Genomic DNA, 21,126 nt, shown 5'->3' with positions numbered 1-21,126 from the left:
ATCTCATATTGATAGCAGTGATAAGTGGTTTATTGATAGTGGTTTCTCACACCACATAACCAGTGAAAAGAACAAGTTCATTTCACTTGAAGAATTTGATGGTGGAGTAGTAATATTTGGAAACAATTCACCATGTTTGGTAAAAGGTAAACGTTCTATTTCTCTAAATGGGAAAAGTAATGTTAGTGATGTATATTGGGTTGAAGGATTAAAACATAACTTTTTGATTGTTGGTCAGTTGAATGTTAAAGGTTATCATCTTGAGTTTAAGAATGGAGTGTGCAAGATTTTAAGATACAAAGGAGAACTGATTGCTATGAGTAAACAAACAAAAGGTAACTTATTTCATCTAAATACTAATGTTAACATTTGTTTGGTTGCTAAAGTTGAAGACAGTTGGTTATGGCATAGAAGATTTTTCCATGTGAATTTTCATAATGTGGTTGAGGTTAGCAAGTCAAATATGGTAAGAGGTATGCCACAACTAGTTAAACCAGGCAATGTGAATTGTAAAGAATGTCGGTTGGGTAAGATGACTACTTCTTCTTTAAGAGAAAATCATTTTCTTCTGAGAATATTTTAGATTTAGTGCACACTGATTTATGTGGTCCTATGAGGACTAGAAGTTTTCAAGGTGACAGGAATTTCATGATATTTACTGATGATTACTCAAGAATGATTTGGGTTACATTCTTGAAGGAAACGTTTGAAGCTTTCAGCAAGTTTAAGGCATTCAAATCCTTAGCGGAGAAAGAAACTGGTAAGAATCTTAAGTGCCTGAGATCTGACTGGGTTGGAGAATTCATATCTACAAAATTTGTGAAATACTGTTATGAGCATGGAATGAAGAGACAACTGTCCGCACCAAGGACACCACAGGAGAATGGAATTGCAGAAAGGAGGAACCAAATTATAGTTGAGGCAGCTAGAACAATGTTGATACAAGGAGATGTACCTAAAATGTTTTCTAGAGAAGTTTTTAGCATTGCAGTATACACAATGAACTGGGTATTGGTTAAAAAAGGTTATGATAAAACACCCTATGAATTATGGCATGGTCATACTCCTAATGTCAGTTATTTCAAAGTCTTTGGCAGAAGGTGTTACATAAAAAGAGATGAGTATACAGGTAAGTTTGATCCTAAGAGTGGTGAAGGAACTTTCCTTGGGTATTCAACTAAGATCAAAGCATTCAAGTGCTTTAATAAAAGAACTAAGAAAATTGTGGAAAGTGTCAATGTAAAAGTTGATGAGTATTCTGACAAATCCGATGATACCAGCAAGTCTGATGCAGTTGAGAAACATAAGATAGTGATCTTTGAACTAGAGATTCAAATAGATGTTGAGGAGAACAATATGGAGGATACTGCTCAACGGGTAGATGAAGAAAATGAAGATGATTAATTGGAAGAAACTTCTATACCAAAACCGGTTATACCTAGATATGTAAAGTTGAATCACTCAACCGATCAAATAATTGCTGACAAAAATGATGGAGTACAAACAAGAAGAAAGATCAGAAAAAGTGCTTGTTTGATTTCCATAAATGAACCGAAGACAATAAGAGAAGAACTCAAGGATGATGATTGGATAAATGGTATGAATGAAGAGCTTGATCAAATAGAGAAGAACAACACTTGGTCACTCGTCCCCAGACCAACTGATAAAAATATGATTGGTACTAAGTGGGTGTTTAGAAAAAACCTGAATGAAGATGGTGAAGTGGTTAGGAACAAGGAAAGACTAGTTTACAAAGGATATGCACAAGAAGAAGGTGAATATTATGGAGAAACCTTTGCACCGGTTGCTAGACTTTAAGGAGTTAGAATGCTACTTGCATTTTCAGCATTTAAAGGATTCAAGGTTTACCAAATGGATGTTAAGTCTAAATTTTTGAATGGAATCCTAGAAGAAGAGGTTTATATTGAACAACTGGATGGGTTTGCATTGATTGAAGACAAGGATATGGTATGCAAAATGCATAAAGCTTTGTATGGATTAAAGAAAGCTCCAAGGACTTGGTATGAGAGAATTAATTCACATATGATAAAGATTGGATTTCAGAGAACTAATGAGGACAACAATATTTACTTGAAGACACAAGGAGATAAGTTATTGATTGCACAAGTATTTGTAGATGATATCATATTTGGAGGAGATGATGATATGAGTAAACTTTGCATAAGAGATGAAAAAGGAGTTTGAGATGTCTTTGATAGGTGAGATTAAATTTTTCATTGGTTTGCAGGTACAAAAAATGAAAGGTGGTATCTTTATCAGTCAGTCCAAGTATGTGAAGGAGGTACTGAAAATGTTGGGATGGAAAACTCTAAACCGGTTGGAGCTCCCATGGTTACAGGTTACAGATTATCAAAACAAGATGATTCAGATCCAGTAGATGAATCTAAGTATAGATATTTGATTGGAAAAATGCAATATGTTGTTCATAGCAGATATTTCTCATGCAGTTGGTATTGTGGCAAGATTTTAGAAAACTCCTAAGGAGACTCACATAGTGGTAGTGAAGAGAATTTTTCAGATATCTTAGAGGGATTATTAGTTATGGATTATGGTATCCAAACAAAGAAAATTTCTCTTTGTAGGTATTCACTGATGCTAATTGGGTAGGTAATGTAGATGACCTGAAGAGAACAATCGGTGGTGCATTCTTTCTACAAGGAAGAGTGGTATCTTGGACCAGTAAGAAACAAAGTTGCATTTCTTAGTCTACAACAAAAGTTGTTAGACAATTCAAATAACCGGAAGACAACTAAGAGGGGGGGGTGAATCAATTGTCACAAATTACCGAAACCATAAGCAATTTAAAATTTAATACTAGAACCCAAAACATTAATATCAGAATAGAAGATAAATTAATTAAGCATAAACAATAATCAAAGAATAAATACCATTGACATAACACCAAGATTTATATGTGGAAAACCCGATGAAGGGAAAAACCATGGTGTGAATCCTACCCATAGTCAGATAATACTTCTGCAGTAAGTATGTGAATTACAATTGAGGGGCCTGCACTTGTACGAAGGCCAATAGCCTAGATTGCACTGCTCATCACAAAAAGAGTCTCACTGACTACATAGAAATCCAGATTACAATCTGAAAGAAGGAATGAACTACAAAGATATCATCTCCTATGCCTGAATACAATTCTTGTCAAGCTCAATACTAGAGGACTAGATCCTCTTACATAAATCCAATTCTATCTCTAATGATCGACCAAATCCTCTACCTGAATGATATTACATTATTCGCACATTACATACCCATTTCTCTTTCCTATATCCTGATATCATCTACAATGAGATCTTACATCATATATATACAAACCCTTGACCATAAATAAATAGGTCGACCACTAGACAATAAACCAATTATATAATTACAAAACATGTCGGCCTTATACCAAACAAATAATATCGAACTCATAAGACATCCTGGAAACACATCGAGAGGTCAAATCCACATGCTACATTAAGCCGGTACATAGTCTAGATCAACCAGGACCTAATATAGGTCCATAAGCAGTTGCCTTAGTACAACACATGAATAAAGACCAGGCAAAATTGCTTAAACAAAAAGGTGATATAAGTTTAGCTATGGGTGAAGGTCACCTACTCTTGAGTAAAATCTGCCAACCTCACCTATTTTGTGAAGATGCTCTGAAATAAAAGACACTATTATAGATGGAGTTACAGAAGTACATCGGCAACTTCAAACTACCCTATGATCTATTCACAACCTATGGACACACTGTTCATCATTATCACCATCAAATTGCAAAGCTTGACTCAGAGATTTGCAATCGGACTTGAGATCTGCAGGAGCTTCAGTTGCTCCTATTACCAATATTGCAGGTTCTTCAGAAGTGCTTCCTGAACTTAGAGGCTATCACTGTGACATAGGAGTTGAGCACCATAGATGCGATGGAAGAATTAGCCTTCTAGATGAAGATCGAGAGTGAAATTTCTGCCTCGCTTCTTGAGTCATTGTCTTCAGACATGAAGAATTTCATGCAAAACTTTAAATCTATTTTTGAGAAGTTTTATTCTTTATTGTAATGAACACATACTCTATTTTTATATTATGTAAATGGCAATATTTTGCATTACTTTTTCATTGTTGGCAAGGGGGGATTAGTGTATCTTAAAATTTTGGTGAGTATTACAAATTCCTGCACATACTTGTAATTTTTGCAAAGGGAGTAGTGTATATGCTTAGAGGGAGTAATTATGCGTATGGCATCTATTTTTGTTTTGCAAAAGCACTTAGATGTGAAAAAATTTCCTAAGTGTTGTCATCAATGCCAAAGGGGGAGATTTTTGGTATTTTGATGATGCTTAATTGTGATTATCATTGATGGACACACACTTATTTGATGTATGAATTATTCTCAACCTGTAGCTATTCTAACCGGTATTGTATGTATAGTCTTTGTTTGTTGAAGACTATCGGTGTTGTGCAGAAAATGTTTACCGGTCTTAGTATGACCAAAGACCCCAAGCAGTATGAAGATCTCAAGCTGAACGAAGTCCCCAAGCGGTAGTTAATCTTTTGATTAGAGCACTATGTTCCAGTTTTCCAATCTTCACTTGTTAACCGATGATCAATATATTTAGTTAACCGGTATACATGTAATGTGTGATGAGTTATCATCCACCGATACTATGGCGGTGTTTCTGTACTGTATTACCAAATGTGTCTAGATGCACTATACCTAGGAAATTGTAGTCTAATCTTATTGGACCGACATGAAATCAAGTTCCTATATAAGGACATCATGTCTAGGGTTTTCAATATAGAAGTGAAGTTGATGTGTGTGAAGTTTTTGAGAGAAGATTAGGTCTGATCGAGAAAAGGTATCTTGTGACTGATATTGAGAGTGCAAAACATAGAAGACTGAATTAATTCTTGAATGCATTAACAAGGAGTTGTCAAGGATCTAATCAAGCATTCTATGCTACTATCTGGATCATTCACTTGTTGATTACTAATATCTTCAACAAGTCTAAAACCCTTAACCGGGTAGACCCAGCCAAGCCTATTGTAAATCCTCTAACAAGGTGGTTCACAGTTGTGAATCTGAAATCCTTTAACATGGTAGTCTCTAATAGGACTTATCTCCTAACAAAGATCTAGATTCCTATCAGGATCTGTTCTGGTGAAGAACATTGTAAGACGTTAATCGGTCTAGTTACTATTCTGCAGATACTTGACTTGTGAGTTTTACTCACCGTGGGTTTTCCCATTTGGTTTTACATGTCAAAACATCTTGTGTTATGGTGATTGCACTTTTGTGGGTGAATTCTTTATTTGCTATTTGGCTTGTTAATGTTCTAATCAGTTTATTTTTTAACCTGCTACACCAGTCTATAGTTAAACTGCTTAAGTGTTTGTTAAGCTTATTGGGTATAGTAATTCACCCCTCCCTCTTAGTATTCATCAATACCAGTAAGTCTGATGCAGTTGAGAAATAGAAGATAATGATCATTCAACTAAAGATTCAGATTGATGTTGAGCATAACAGTGTGGAGGATACTGCTCAACCAATAGATGAAGAATATGAAGATGATGAACAAGAAGAAACTTCTATACCGGAACCGGTTATACCTAGATATGTTAAGTTGAATCACTCAGCAAATCAGATAATTGGTGACAAGAATTCTAGAGTACAAACAAGAAGAAAGATCAGAGAAATTGATTGTCTAATTTCCACAATTGAACCAAAGACAGTAAGAGAATCTCTCAAGGATGATGATTAGATAAAGGGTATGAATGAAGAGCTTGGTCAAATAGAGAATAACAACACTTGGTCACTTTACCCAGCCCAGCTGATAAAAATGTGATTGGCACTAAGTGGGTGTTTAGAAACAAACTAAATGAAGATGGTGAAGTGGTTAGGAACAAGGAAAGACTAGTTTACAAAGGCTATGCACAAGAAGAAGGTGGAGATTATGGAGAAACCTTTGCACCGGTTGCTAGACTTGAAAGAGTTAGAATGCTACTTGTATGTTAAACATTTAAAGGATTCAAGGTTTGCCAAATGGATGTTAAGTCTGCATTTTTTAATGGAATCCTAGAAGAAGAGGTTTATATTGAACAATCGGATGGGTTTGCATTGACTCAAGACAAGGATATGGTATGCAAACTGCATAAAGCTTTGTGTAGACACCTAAAAATGTCTTATTGATCATGTACTAATTATTCCTCTAATTGATTAAATAATTCTTTAATTATTTAATTAATTTAACTAGTCTTATTCTTCTATTTCGTATTTCCTCATAATCTTACTAATTATTCTATTTCTTATTCTATCATCATTTTATCATTTTATCCATTTTCTAAATATTAATTAAATATTTATTATTTAATTAATTCTGATTAATTCCCCAATTTAAATAATCTTTGTTATTTAAATAAATTAATTATAAATTTCTATCTCTAATCATCTAATCATTCAACCCTCTTCTAAATATTAATTAAATATTTATTATTTAATTAATTATAATTTTAATCCTTTAAATTAAATCATCTTTATTATTTAATTAAAGTCCATTTCTAGCATAATTAAATAGTTTCTTTAAATTATTTAATTAACTAATTAATTCTTCTATTTCCAAATCTGTAAGTTATAATTTTATTTAATTTCTTATTTCTTCTAATTTCTTCCAAATTCAATTACATGTGCATGATTTCAAAAACCAAATTGAAAATCAAAGTCAAGTTCTAAATATATTCAAATACTAAATTGAATTAAATATCATGCAAAGATTAAATTGAAAATCTAAATCTAAATGCAAGCACATGCTAAATTAATTAATTAATTAAATCATTTATCTCTCCAGTCTCTATTTCTATCTTTCAGTTAGCTTTTTATAAATTAAGCTTTCTTTGTCATCTTCTTTATTTCCTCCAATCATTCTTTTTCTTCCTTCAGTCAACTTTTTCTCAATCAGTTAACTCAATTAATCTATTCAATCTATTGAGTTTCACTCCTACAATCAACAGTTCAACTATCAATTTTCATGTGAGCTCACCTGAGTTCCACCTCTTGATCAATCTATTCCACCTTTCAATCAATCTTCTCCAAAAATCTATAAATTGAGCATCCAATCTCCATTCTTAATAATCACAAACTTTGAATCTTTGTGTCACTTGCAGGTTACCAGCGCAATATCTTAGAGCCATCATACCACAAAGAAGAGAAGAGCAATGGAAGCTATATGCAAGCTTGGAATAGGGAGTTTGATTTGAATTATTTTGATTCCTATTTACTTGATTGTGTTATTCCATTGTTAGTTTGTTAAGATTCTTTGATTAGATAGGGATTCATGATTTCCCTTTGTTTCTAATTGATATTTGATATTTGATATTTGAATAAGATGAATTTTACAGATGACATTTTGGTGAACCCGACGTGAACAACAGCTAATTAACCTTCTCTATTTTCTGTGTGATTTTGTAGATTGTATGGATTTTTTAATTTTTTGCAGGTTGCATGAATTTTGAGACAAGATTTTCCATCATACAATCATGCTTACATCATCACACAATCACATAGACAATGCTACACATTCAACCCCTCGAGGTCACGCATTCTCTCTAACAGGGTTATTCAATCGCTCTGCCCAGATCACACAATCGCCCTTTCTGGATTACACATTCACAGGAAAAATTGTTGTTTAATTTTTTATTCTGTTTGTTATTTGATCTGTCTAATTCTGTCTAAAATTGGGTTAATCTGGCATCAAATTGCTTCTATTTCATGATTTGATTATAACAGTTTATGGCAAGAAAAGTACAATTTAGGATTTCAGGTGCAAGAAGGATGAAACAACAAAGAAGAGAAGCCAAACGCTATCAAAAGGTTCTCCAGGCATAAAAATTGATACAAGATTCGGAAGAGCAACTGGCCTTTGATAGATGTAATAGCTTAGTTCTTTTTTATCAAGTGAAATATGATCTAATCAATATTGAATGGATGATTAGAGATTTGGCTAGGGCTTCCCAATTGGTTTTGCAGGTTTCTGATCGGGTTTAGTTTTCTTTTATTTATTTATTTTTTTTGTTGTCTGCCTGTCTGTCATGCAATCGACCTGTTAGTGCTACGTAATCAATCAGGTATCATCACACATCTGCTCTGTCAGAATTACGCATTCGCTCTGTTAGAATTACGCATTCGATCTGTAAGTATCACACAATCGCGTAGGTAAAGTTACGCATTCGCTTCTATCAAGTTTTGAGTTTATATTTTCTGTTAGTTAGATTTTACTACTAATCTCCTGTTTATAGCCTATGGCAGATTTACAGAAAGGATTAGATAAGTATTTTTGCATGCATCACCTAACACTTCATCTTTTGGTGCTTAAAATCAACAACAGTTAAAATGGACATGCTTGGATATTCTCACACTTCATTGTTTGGTGCTTAAAATAAACATGGGCTAAAATTCACATGCATGTATCTCACACATTGTCTTTTGGTTCTTAAAATAAATAAATGGTTAAAATTGACATGTATGCTTTCATATTTTGATTTGGTGTTTAAAATGGACATGCACATGCGTATTCAACACCTAAATTTGGGGCTATAAAATGAACGTGAATCAAGCTGCATTAGATTAAATCATTTTTCTTTTTCTTAAGGTAAATAATTTTTATCATGTTTGGGGTGGACCTACTATTGCATTAACTGACTTTCCACCTACCTTCGGGGTCTTGGGAGAAAGGAAGGAGGTGACAACAACATCCTTTTTTTTTTATTCTACGTAGTGAGGGGTATCTTTGACTGGGGATTTCATCACCCCATAGAGGTACTTTGAATTGGGATGCATTGGGGATATCATCTCTCCTAGCGTACTCTCAAGTGGGTTTTTTGAGCTGCTATATAAATATATTGGTCAGGTGGCTAGAGTGTTGAGTGAATTTGACGTATGTGGGGGCCTTCCCTGCACCAATAAGCTAAACTAAAGTCTTAAGTGGATTGCTCTGAGAATCCGTCATTGGATCGGGACCCCTCGAAACCTAATACTATGAACAAATTTAGTTGCCAAAAATCCTACATTCAGTGATTTTGGGAGTGCGGATTGTACCCCATAGATACCCTTCATGTACCTTACACTATGATATAGAAATCCCTTGGCTATAAGATCTTTAGATCTTCAGGGTAAGAGAGACTGGCATGCCTGAGAAGTGTGTGTCGTGGAGTGGAGTCAGTGCTGCCAGACTCTCTATTTGTTCATTTTGTCTCAGTATTTCATAAGGGCCTCACTGAATAGTTTCCACTATCCAGCCTAAGATTGTACTCCATCATTTTTTATGTATCATTGTGCTAGACCAGTATTGAGTCAGTCCCTTGAGCTATTTCAGGCCCTATCCCACGTATCTCCTAATTTTCTGAGATTGTATGAAAATTGAGTCAGTTAGCTATACATACCTCCTAGTAATTGTTTTCAAATTTAGAAAACTACAAAACTTGTCATATACATGAAGTTACCAAAAACAAAGTACATTTTGAAACCAAAAACTTAAATTCCTTACATACTTGTGACCCTAGGCAATCTTTTACATTTGCATAGTCTCACTTACATCCTCATTATCATCCTACATCTTTTGCATAATCCCACTTACGTCCTTGTTATCATCCTACATCTTTTGCATAGTCCCACTTACATCCTCATTATCATCCAACATCTTTTGCATAGTCCCACTTACGTCCTCATTATCGTCCTACGTCTTTTGCATAGTTCCACTTACGTCCTCATTTTCATCCTCAGTCTTTTGCATTATCATCCATATTAGTTACATAGTCCTACATTATCATATACATCATCATCTGGACCTCATATATGTCTATGTCCATTGTCAGTTATAAATTCATAGCATGTGCCTTCATGGGTCTCACAGGTGATGGTTTGCTCCCCTTCGAGCAACCTATCTAGTTCCAAATGGTGGTCAATGAGAAATCATTGATGGTCTAGCTAACTTAGCTTAGGACTTAAGAAGAAGTGCACCTCAATATATAGGAGTCATAAATGAGATAAACATTGAGTCTAATATTTCTTGTAGAATTGATAGAGAGATCGAGGCTGAACAACTTAGTCAAGAAATGGAAAGACTTGCGTTAGACAAATCTAGAAATGCTCAACAGGTCTCACATCAAAATCCTCAATAGAGAGTCTAGTATAGTCTTGCATACCTCATATTTGCATCTATAGTCTAGTGTTAATTCATCATCTTGCATAGAACCACCCTCATCTAGTAGTCTTAGATGCCTGTCACAAGGTCACAAAAAGTGAAAGGCATAATGGACCCGAACAACACACAATTTGTAAACCCTACTTGGAATATGGAAATGTCAATGGGTCAACACTCAAGTACTCAGACAATGTCTACCCTAAATGAATTACAGCAGCATCTAACAAAAGAAGAAATTGAGTCAGCTCAATAAGATCCGCATGTCCTTATGATCCTAGATGCACTTATACATAGTGATAGGGACAAGTATCTCTCGTTAATACAAAATGGGACAAAACTACTTGAGGATTTTGATGTCACAAAGATCTTACCACCAGGAAAAACTTTAGGTCAAGATAACAATCAAACACCACCCTTGACACAAATACAAGCAACGACCTCCATTTTTCCTCAAAATGTACCTATCCAAACAAATGTCAACACAAATGCAAACTTTCAAACAAGTGTGTCATCCTTGGAGATCAATGCTAGTATACCATCACAAAGCATACCAATAATATCAAGTGTCTCAACACCTATTTAAACACAAGCAACAAGTGCAAATCAACCTCCACTTTCCTATTCTATAGGATCAACATATAGTCATCAAAATGCAAATCTAGGTCTTGCCAATACAACAAGTACAACTCAACCAAACATGGGTTCACATATCACCTATTTCACAGTACCTAGTGGAACACACAACACACAAATTTATAATCTTGGTACCTTCCAACAACCTCCTAGTTATGCAACCACAAATCCTTTTGTGGGACATACACAAACACAAGGTATACCTTTGACACAAACAAATATTCAAACACAACAAATACAAAATTTACAACAACAAATGATGACCATGCAAACTGGTAACGATAAAAAGAGCTACACTATTCAGGACTTACATCCTTATCCATTCGATCACACATTATACATGCCACCTTTCCCACAACATTTTGAAATGCTTAAATTTGATAGATATCGAGGGAAGGGTGATCCTAGAGATCATATCAGAGAATTTTTTATGGCATGTATAGAGGTCACCTTAGAAGATACTTATCTAATGAGACTATTTCCTAAAAGTTTGGGAGGTTCAGCTTTAGAGTGGTTTTCACATTTACCACCAACCATCACATCATGGGGAGAATTAGTTGAACAATTTATTGCAAACTTCTCGCACAACATTGACACCCCGGTTACTTTGATGGACTTGTGTGCCACTAAACAATATAAGAATGAAACATTTGCATGCTTCATACAATGATGGAGGGCTCTCTATAGGAGGTGCAAGACACTTATCCCAAAAATAGAACAAGTAGATATGTTCATAGAAAACTTGATTCCCAAGATTAAATATCCGATACAAATGCAATGTTTAACCACATTCAAACAAATCACGGAAAAAGATCTCAAATGTGAGAAGGGACTAATATAACAAGGTCTTATTAAGTATGGCAACACCAACAACAATGACAAATCTAATTTTTGGTCGAAAAACAAAAATGTGACCAATGATGGTATTGTAGATGCCAGAACAATAAACAGAACTCAACCTGTTTTATCTTTGGGAATGACTCAGTCATCTAATCCACATATAGGGAACAACACAACCTCCACAAATGTAAATGCTACACAAAACATAAACACAAGATACCCCAGGGTAAATGCTCCAAGAAGAAATTATACACCTCTAGGAGGACCTATTGAGTCAGTGCTCAAAAAGTTAACATAGACAAACATGATCACTCTACCTAAAGTCAGAGTATACGAACTAGGTCCTTTCAAACCCACACGGTGGAACGATAATGATTTCTGTGATTATCATGGACTAAAGGTCACAAAATATCAAGTTGTTACAAATTGAAAAACTTGGTCCAAGATATGATAGACCAAGGAGACATCACAATTGATACTGATAAAACCTCAACAAACACAAATCATACAATTTTTAAGGATCCTTTTGTTAAGCATGACAAAGGGAAAGCTACCACATCAGGTACCCAAGACAATACAGCTAACTACACAAAAGTCTCATATGACTACACTATTCATGCCATTAGCTCAAGAGATATAGCAAGTAATGATTCACAAGAAACACTTAATCAAGATGAGAAATATCAAGACACTCACATAGATGATAACCAAATTTGCATGATATCAGAGGCACCAAAGTATGATGATGACAAAATCTTTGTCTCAAAGACTGGGGGCATGATCAACCATCTCACTCAGGTTGGTTTGAAGATGAACTCATAGAACACATCATGGATATCAAACATACACATAAAGACTATGAAGAGGGATTCAACATAAATCTTGATAAAATAGCCTATGATACAGAAAAATCTTGTAAGTCAACGATACAGTCGCTACAATCACCATAACTCCCACAGATAGAGACTGTGGAGTTGTTACTTGCAGATCAAAGGTAACTTTACAAGGGATACCACCAAATCATCCACAAGCAGTAGGGACCTACAATGTTGTTGAACAACTTAAGAAAACTCTAGCACAAATATCATTATTTGAACTTTTGCATATTTCACCTACTCACGGAGCTATATTGGATAAAGCACTTCAAGATTCAGTAATGGACAAGGATATAGATGAAAATGCCTTCCAGACTATGGTAGGCAATTTGACACAAGGCACACATATTGCATTCACAGAACAAGATATTCCTAGTGATAAACTACTTCATAGTGACCCACTACATCTAGAAGCTTACATTCATAAGAGAAGAATCAGAAGAGTACTCATAGATGGAGGAGCTAGTCTCAACAATTGTACTTTAAAACTGATTAAGGCACTAGGATATTTTGAACTTCACATTGATTCTTCCAAGAGGATAAACATCAAGGCATATGATGATGAAGAACGTCCATCAAAAGGAATTGTAACATTACTCATACAAGTGGGACCCATAACAACAGAGGTCACTTTTCAAATCTTGGATAGAGAACTGGGATATAACATGTTATTGGGTCATCCATTGATCCACACCATGCAAGCAGTACCATCCACATTTCATTAGTGCGTCAAATTCCCATACAATGGTATTGAAATCACCATAAGGGGTGATCCAAATCCCTTCCAACATTGCAATTACTTGAAAGAAAGTGTAGATAATCAAGTACCTATCAATCAGGCAACACCTCTCACTACACAACTGGAGGCATTAAAAATCACAGAAACAAAAAAGGATATGCCTACAACATCCTCCTTACAAATAAAAGATATGGGTTGTGGAGAGAACTCTATTGCAAATACTTTAAGTGGGAGATAGTTGTCTCTTTCTCCTAAGTCCTTTGGGAAGCCTCACACTACAGTGCAAAAACAAGACAAAGGAAAAGAAATTGTTAGATACACAGACTCCTTGAATGAAGATATTAACCACTGGATAGATAGAGAAGAAGATCATATGATAATACCTAGAATACCCACAAATCAGTATGGAAATGGATTCAAAATGCTTCAGAGACATGGATATGATGGTACCATAGGCCTAGGGTTATAGAAACAAGGAAGGCTAGAGCCTATTGTTCCTAATGATAATCTAAGGAATCAAGGATTGGGATATAAGCATGTACAACATATCACAGAAGCAAGACAACGTACCCTTGATATATTAAATCAACCAAGCAAGTCGTCATACTACATACCACAAAGGGATTTGTCCATGCAAGTGATTCCATCTTCATCTCAAACAAGTAATCAGGTACCCACATCACCTAGTGCAGAATTAGATGGAGAAGACATGAGAAAACTCCTGCAAGAACCCAGTACTGAGTTACAAAATGATGCAATTATTGACACAATAGTACAGGCTAATGTAGCAATAAATGTAGCTTTACCACCACCACCTGAATCTCATCCATGGTTATTGTCACTACTTCTACCATGATAAATAATTGAGGCTCAACCAAATGAATTGGATGAAGAAAGATTGCAAAGGCTTATACCAAGCTTAAAAAGGGTAACTACTGTACACAAAAGACCAGTCAATCTACACCAGAGTCAAAGGCAGGAACAAGAAAAAATAAGTGATGATAGCTCACATGATGAAACATATAGTGAAGTGAGACAGACTCTCATGACTACAAGTTCTTATAACTCCATGATTCCAACCCACCAGAAAGTATAATGTTAAGGTATCAAATAAAGCTTATAGATGATGATAATACACAAAGTCATTTAAACAATCAAGTCTTCATGTTATCAGAGTCTACTAAAGAAGGGAGTAATGATTTACCCCTACTACATTCACACTTGATTGATTGGGGGCAAGAAGGAAAACCAATGCTGGATTGGTTTGAAAATGATGAAGCAATTACAGAATTTCTCGGAGTCAAAGAGGGATTTCCACAAGGTGACCATAAAGCAGGGTTTTCTATAGACCTGGATAGAATGGCATACTTTGGAGAAGAAAGTACTTCTACAACAGAAGATAAGGATCAAACTACCCATAATGGAAAGAGTAAGTTGGGTAACCTTCCTATTGAAAGAGAAAGTTCAACATTACTTAAGGAGGAAATAGAAGAAGTAAACATAGCAAAAGGGGAGGTTACACACAACATTCATCTGGAAAAATCACTAAGAAAAGAAGAAAAAGATAGATTCATTCTTTTTTTCAAGAAATGACATATCAAATTTGCTTGGTCCTATTCAGATATGTTAGGCTTAGACTCTGAATTAGTGTTGCATCATTTACCTCTGATACCAAGAGTAAAACCTTACAAGCAAAAATTGAGAAAAATGCATCCAAGTATTACACTACTGGTTAAAATATAACTACAAAAGTTGTTGGATGTAGGTTTCATTGGACCTATTGATAATGCAGAATGGATATCCAACCTGGTACCTGTGACTAAGCCCACATGAGGAATAAGAATTTGTATTGACTTCCGAGATCTAAATAAAGCTTGTCCTAAGGATGACTTCCCGCTACCCAATATCGACATGATAGTTGACCTGACAACTGGAAATGAAATGCTATCCTTAATGTTGGGAAAAATGGTGTCTCAACCTTGCATTTATGTGAGGTTACTATTTATAGTAAGTTTTCATTTGAGCACGAAATGGTGCGAAACTCTCCCTGAAGGTTCTGGTTGGTTAGATAAGCATTTCGGTAAAGTTGCGTCGCAAGGTCACAGCTAGTTTTGAAGATATTAAAGTTTTCATCTTGGAGGGGTGCAATAAAATGTTTAAACTTAATTTTGGGGAGTTTAGAGGCTTAGAAACACCCTGAAAAGTGGCCATAACCGGTGAAGCGGGTTACGAGGTGATAGAGCACTCCGCGAGCTTTCCAGCGCTTCAAACGGTTTGTCAATCGGACACCCGGTTCTCAAGTTATGGCCTCCGGAAGTTTGTACTCCTGAAATAGGAAAAATAATTCGTATCGGATACATAAATGAGCTGTAAAAGGGAGCGACACGTGTTGATGTGTGCTTTAACATGTCATAGAAGGGAGATAAGGTCGGCTACACCTTATTGGGTGGTTTTAGCCCATGGTTTTGTAATACCGTTTGATGGTTTCTTGTATTGTATCTCCTATTTATGAGGTGTGTGAGATAGAGGTTGTGTGTAAGAGTCTTATGGCTATTGAGTTGCCTCTGAATCTCTGATTAGTGCTACTCCTGCGAAGAGCTTGCTCTGCAAGTATTTTGTAATCTGTTTTTGATTGCTGAATAAAATATTGAGCTGCTTTTGGAGGGTGGGGTTTTTCTCCCGAAAGGGTTTTCCCCACGTAAATCATTGTGTTGTGGTATGAATGCTATTATATCTATTTCTATTTTCTGTAACTGTTGTAACGATCTGAAGAAGTTTTGCATTACCCTCCTCTCAAGGTTAATGTAGGAAGTTGTTTCCGCTACTTAACTTCCTTACAAGTGGTATTAGAGCCTGATCACCTTTGGTTTCAATTGTGGGCAGTTGGGTTTTTTGAACTAATCCAGATTTGAGTGGGAGCTTGTGCAGAAGACACTTTTTGATCTTGTTGCAGGAATTTTCAGATGGCGAGTTCGTCAGGGAGAATAGAGGTGGAGAAATTTAATGGAAGTAATTTTGAGATGTGGAAGCTGAAGATGGAAGATCTGCTAATAGATCGAGATCTTTGGGATGCTGTTGATGCGAATGTCCAAAGACCCTCAGATCCTACTGCAATAGCTCAGTATGATGTTATGGACCGAAAAGCCAAGGGTCTAATCAGACTGTGCCTGGCAGACTCTGTTCTAATCAATGTCCATGAAGAAAACTCTGCAAAGAAGCTATGGACTAAGCTTGGTGAGATGTATTAAGTGAAATCTTTATTAAATCAAATTTTCTTAAGAAAGAAATTGTATTCCTTGAAGATGGAAGAGGGTGGACGAATTGCAGACCACCTAGAAGCATTCAATATGATTGTGGCTCAATTAGTATCCGTCGGTGTTAAGATGGATGAGGAGGAGAAATGTCAGATCTTGCTTTGTTCTTTGCCTGATTCGTGGGATTCTCTTGTTATGGCTATCGGTAGTACTTCTGTTGTTTTGAAATCTGAAGACGTGGTGGGTGCCCTGCTCGGTGAAGAGATGCGAAGGAAGGTATCCATCAGTTCAAAGGAAGCCCTAACCGTTCGTGGAAGACCTAAGGAGAAAGGCAAGAAGAATGAGAAGTGCGGCAAGTCCAAATCCAAAGGGAGATCGAAATCTCCTGGAAAGTCCAAAGTCATTTGCTGGAATTGCGGTAAACCGGGTCACATCCGTAAGGACTGCAAAGAAGAAAAGAAGAAGAAAAAGAAAAAGTTCGATTCTGATTCTGAGTCCGACAAGGAAGATGGCGATGCATTTATTGCGGCTTTGGTGACTCATGCAGGTAATGATGCCTGGCTAATTGACTCAGGTGCATATTTTCATATGACTTCCAATAGAGATTGGTTTTCTGAATATGAAGGATTTAATGGAGGTAAGGTGTACTTGGGTGATGATTCACAACTAGACATTGTTGGTCGAGGTAAAGTTAGAATCAGGTTTTTTGATGGTAGAATAAAAAGGATTAATGGTGTGCTGCATATCCCTGGATTAAAATGAAACCTGTTATCTGTGAGCAAACTGATAGATGCAGGTGTGCAGGTAGTTTTTTCTGAAGCAGAATGTAAGATGATTAAGGGTGCTATGGTAGTTGCTAAAGGTGTCAGGTTTGGCACTTTGTATAAGCTTGAAGCATACACTGTTGAATGTAATAGCACTTCTGTAAAAAGCAAATTTGCGGATACTTCACTAGAAGATTTGAAGGTTTCACCTTCAGCAGATGGAAATGGTTTTTGGGTACCTAAGGGTGCTCTTTCGTCTGAAGCAAAGTTACCTGCAGAGAAGACTATGTTATGGCACCAGAGACTTGGCCACATTGGAGAAAAGGGTCTAAGGACCTTGAAAAATAAAAATCTTGTTGAAGGTTTGAATGATTGTAATCTTGACTTTGATTTCTGTGAGCATTGCATTTATGGAAAACAAAACCGCGTTCAGTTTTACTCGAGTTCTCATAAAACTTGTGGTGTTTTGGATCTTATCCATTCTGATGTGTTTGGTCCAGTAGATGTCTCTTCGATTGGAAAATCCACATATTATGTTTCATTTATTGATGATTTTAATAGAAGGACATGGGTATATTTTCTAAAGAGTAAATCTGAAGTTTTTAGTCATTTTAAAGAATTTAAAGCAATGGTTGAGTTGCAGACTGGAAAGAAAATAAAATGTTTGAGAACTGATAATGGCGGTGAGTTTTGCTCTAATGATTTTGATAGATTCTGTAAAGACTGTGGAATTAACAGGCATAAGACAACTCCGTATTCTCCACAGCAGAATGGAGTTGCAGAAAGAATGAACAGGACACTGATGGAGAAGGCTAGGAGTATGTTGAGTGGTGCTGGTCTCGAACAAAAGTTTTGGGCTGAAGCTATTGCCACTACTTGCTACCTGATTAACAGGTCTCCTACATCAGCTCTTGTTGATAAAACACCTATGGAAGCATGGTCAGGTCACAAGCCTTCATTGAGACATCTTAGAGTTTTTGGTTGCGAGGCATATGCACATGTGCCAAAGGAGAAGTGAACAAAGTTGGAGAACAAGGCTGTGAAATGTATCTTCATCGGGTATAGTTATGGTGTGAAAGGATACAAGCTTTGGGACCCTGTTGCACAAAAGGTAATTCACAGTAGAAGTGTTATTTTTAGAGAAATTAAGTCTCCTTCTATTACACTGCAGCCAGAACAGACTAAAAAGGAAGATGTGATTCAACTTCCTTCTACACCTGAAAGAGTTGAATCGAGACCCCTAGATAGGCAAGAATTTGAGGAGAGCTCGTCTAGCTCTGAATCTTCAGAAGAAGAGGAAGAACCTCCAACTCAGCTTGTTCGAAGGTCTACAAGACATAGACAACCACCTGAAAGGTATTCACCTGATGATTGGAGATGTATTTTTGCTTTGAATACTAGTGTGGATGAACCGAAATCTGTAGAAGAGGCATTAGGTATGAATGATGCAGAATCCTGGAAGATTGCTATGGAGGAAGAAATGGCAGCTTTGAAAAAGAATGATACATGGGATCTTGTACCATTGCCTGAAGGACGAAAACCTGTTGGTTGTAAATGGGTGTTCAAGAAAAAGATTGGTTCAGATGGAAGCATTGAGAAGTATAAAGCAAGGTTGGTTGCAAAAGGCTACTCTCAGGTTGAGGGTGTTGATTACGGTGAGATATTTTCTCCTATTGCAAAAATGACATCCATTAGATTTTTGCTTTCTATTGCTACTGCTTATGATTTAGAGGTTGAGCAAATGGATGTGAAAACTGCTTTCCTTCATGGTGATTTGGAGGAAGATATTTATATGACACAGCCGGAGCACTATGTGGTGAAAGGCAAAAGTAATTTGGTCTGTAAATTGAAGAAATCTTTGTATGGCCTCAAACAAAGTCCTAGGATGTGGTACCAGAAATTTGATACATATGTGTTGAGTTTGGGATTTGAACGTTCTAAATCAGATCACTGTGTTTATTATAAATCTTATGGTGATCATTTCTTATTCATTGCATTGTATGTTGATGATATGTTATTCATTGGTAAAGGGAAAGGTATGATTTCAGAACTGAAGTCTCAGCTCGCTGCTAAATTTGAAATGAAAGATCTTGGTGCAGCAAAGCACATTCTTGGGATGGAAATTAGAAGAGATAGGGTGAACAGAAAGCTATGGCTAGGCCAGAGTAAGTATGTGAATTCAGTGTTACAGAGGTTCAACATGCAGAATTGTAGACCATTGAGTGTTCCTTTTACAGTTGGAATGAAACTATCCATTTCAGATTGTCCTACATCCCCATTGGAGATGGAAGACATGAGCAGAGTGCCTTACCAGAGTGCGGTTGGAAGCTTGATGTATGCTATGGTCTGTACTAGACCAGACATTGCCCAAGCAGTGGGAGTACTTTCTAGATATATGTCTAATCCTGGTAGAGTTCATTGGGATGCAGTCAAAAGAGTCTTCAGATATTTGAAGGGTACTTCAGAGTATTCTTTGTGTTATCATGGTAATTCAGTTGGAGACATGACTTCCCTTGATATCCATGGTTATGTGGATTCAGATTGGGCAGGTGATATTGATAGAAGAAGATCCACCAGTGCTTATGTGTTTACTTTGTTTGGTGGTGCAATTAGTTGGATGAGTAAGCGACAGGCTGTGGTTGCTCTATCCACTACTGAAGCAGAGTATATGGCAGCTACTCATGCTTGTAAAGAGGCCATTTGGCTTAAGAGACTATGTTCGGATATTGGAATAAAACAAGGTACAGTGACAATTTACTGTGACAGTCAGAGTGCAATTAGCCTAGCTAAGAACCCGACATTTCATGCCCGGACCAAACATATTGATGTTCAGTATCATTTTGTTAGAGATATGGTCGAAGATGGTAGGGTGAAGCTGGTTAAGGTGGAAACTTTGATGAATGTTGCAGATGCTTTAACTAAGGCTGTGAGCACAGAGAAGTTTAGATGGTGTTCAGAGTCTATGGGCCTTATGGCCCCTAGCAATTGATTCATTGTGTTGACATTCCCTTCCGCTCATGCAAGGTGTTCGACAAGTGGGAGATTTGTTGGGAAAAATGGTGTCTCAACCTTGCATTTATGTGAGGTTACTATTTATAGTAAGTTTTCATTTGAGCACGAAATGGTGCGAAACTCTCCCTGAAGCTTCTGGTTGGTTAGATAAGCATTTCGGTAAAGTTGCGTCGCAAGGTCACAGCTAGTTTTGAAAATATTAAAGTTTTCATCTTGGAGGGGTGCAATAAAATGTTTAAACTTAATTTTGGGGACTTTAGAGGCTCCGAAACACCCTGAAAAGTGGCCGTAACTAGTGAAGCGGGTTACGAGGTGATAGAGCACTTCGCGAGCTTTCCGGTGCTTCAAACGGTTCGTCAATCGGACACCCGGTTCTCAAGTTATGGCCTCCGAAAGTTTGTACTCCTGAAATAGGAAAAATAATTTGTATCGGATACATAAATGAGATGTAAAAGGGAGCGACACGTGTTGATGTGTGCTTTAACATGTCATAGAAGGGAGATAAGGTCGGCTACACCTTATTGGGTGGTTTTAGCCCATGGTTTTGTAATACCGTTTGATGGTTTCTTGTATTGTATCTCCTATTTATGAGGTGTGTGAGATAGAGGTTGTGTGTAAGAGTCTTATGGCTATTGAGTTGCCTCTGAATCTCTGATTAGTGCTACTCCTGCGAAGAGCTTGCTCTGCAAGTATTTTGTAATCTATTTTTGATTGCTGAATAAAATATTGAGCTGCTTTTGGAGGGTGGGGTTTTTCTCCCGAAAGGGTTTTCCCCACGTAAATCATTGTGTTGTG

At 36.5% G+C, this 21,126-nt stretch overlaps 1 protein-coding gene across 1 annotated transcript in view; it reads left to right on the top strand.

The window, feature by feature from the left end:
• Window positions 1–675: 675 nt before the first annotated feature.
• LOC131876693 (uncharacterized) overlaps window positions 676–21,126 on the top strand; it is a 40,305-nt gene continuing 19,854 nt past the window's right edge. The window contains exon 1 of the mRNA XM_059222149.1: window positions 676–1,024. Coding sequence (XP_059078132.1) covers window positions 676–1,024 — 349 coding nt within the window. The remainder of the gene's footprint in view (window positions 1,025–21,126) is intronic.

This window comes from Cryptomeria japonica, chromosome 6 (assembly GCF_030272615.1).
Source record: "Cryptomeria japonica chromosome 6, Sugi_1.0, whole genome shotgun sequence".
Classification (NCBI taxonomy): Eukaryota; Viridiplantae; Streptophyta; class Pinopsida; order Cupressales; family Cupressaceae; genus Cryptomeria; species Cryptomeria japonica.
Note: the sequence above shows the minus strand (reverse complement) of the source record. Positions and strands in the feature narration are given on the sequence as shown.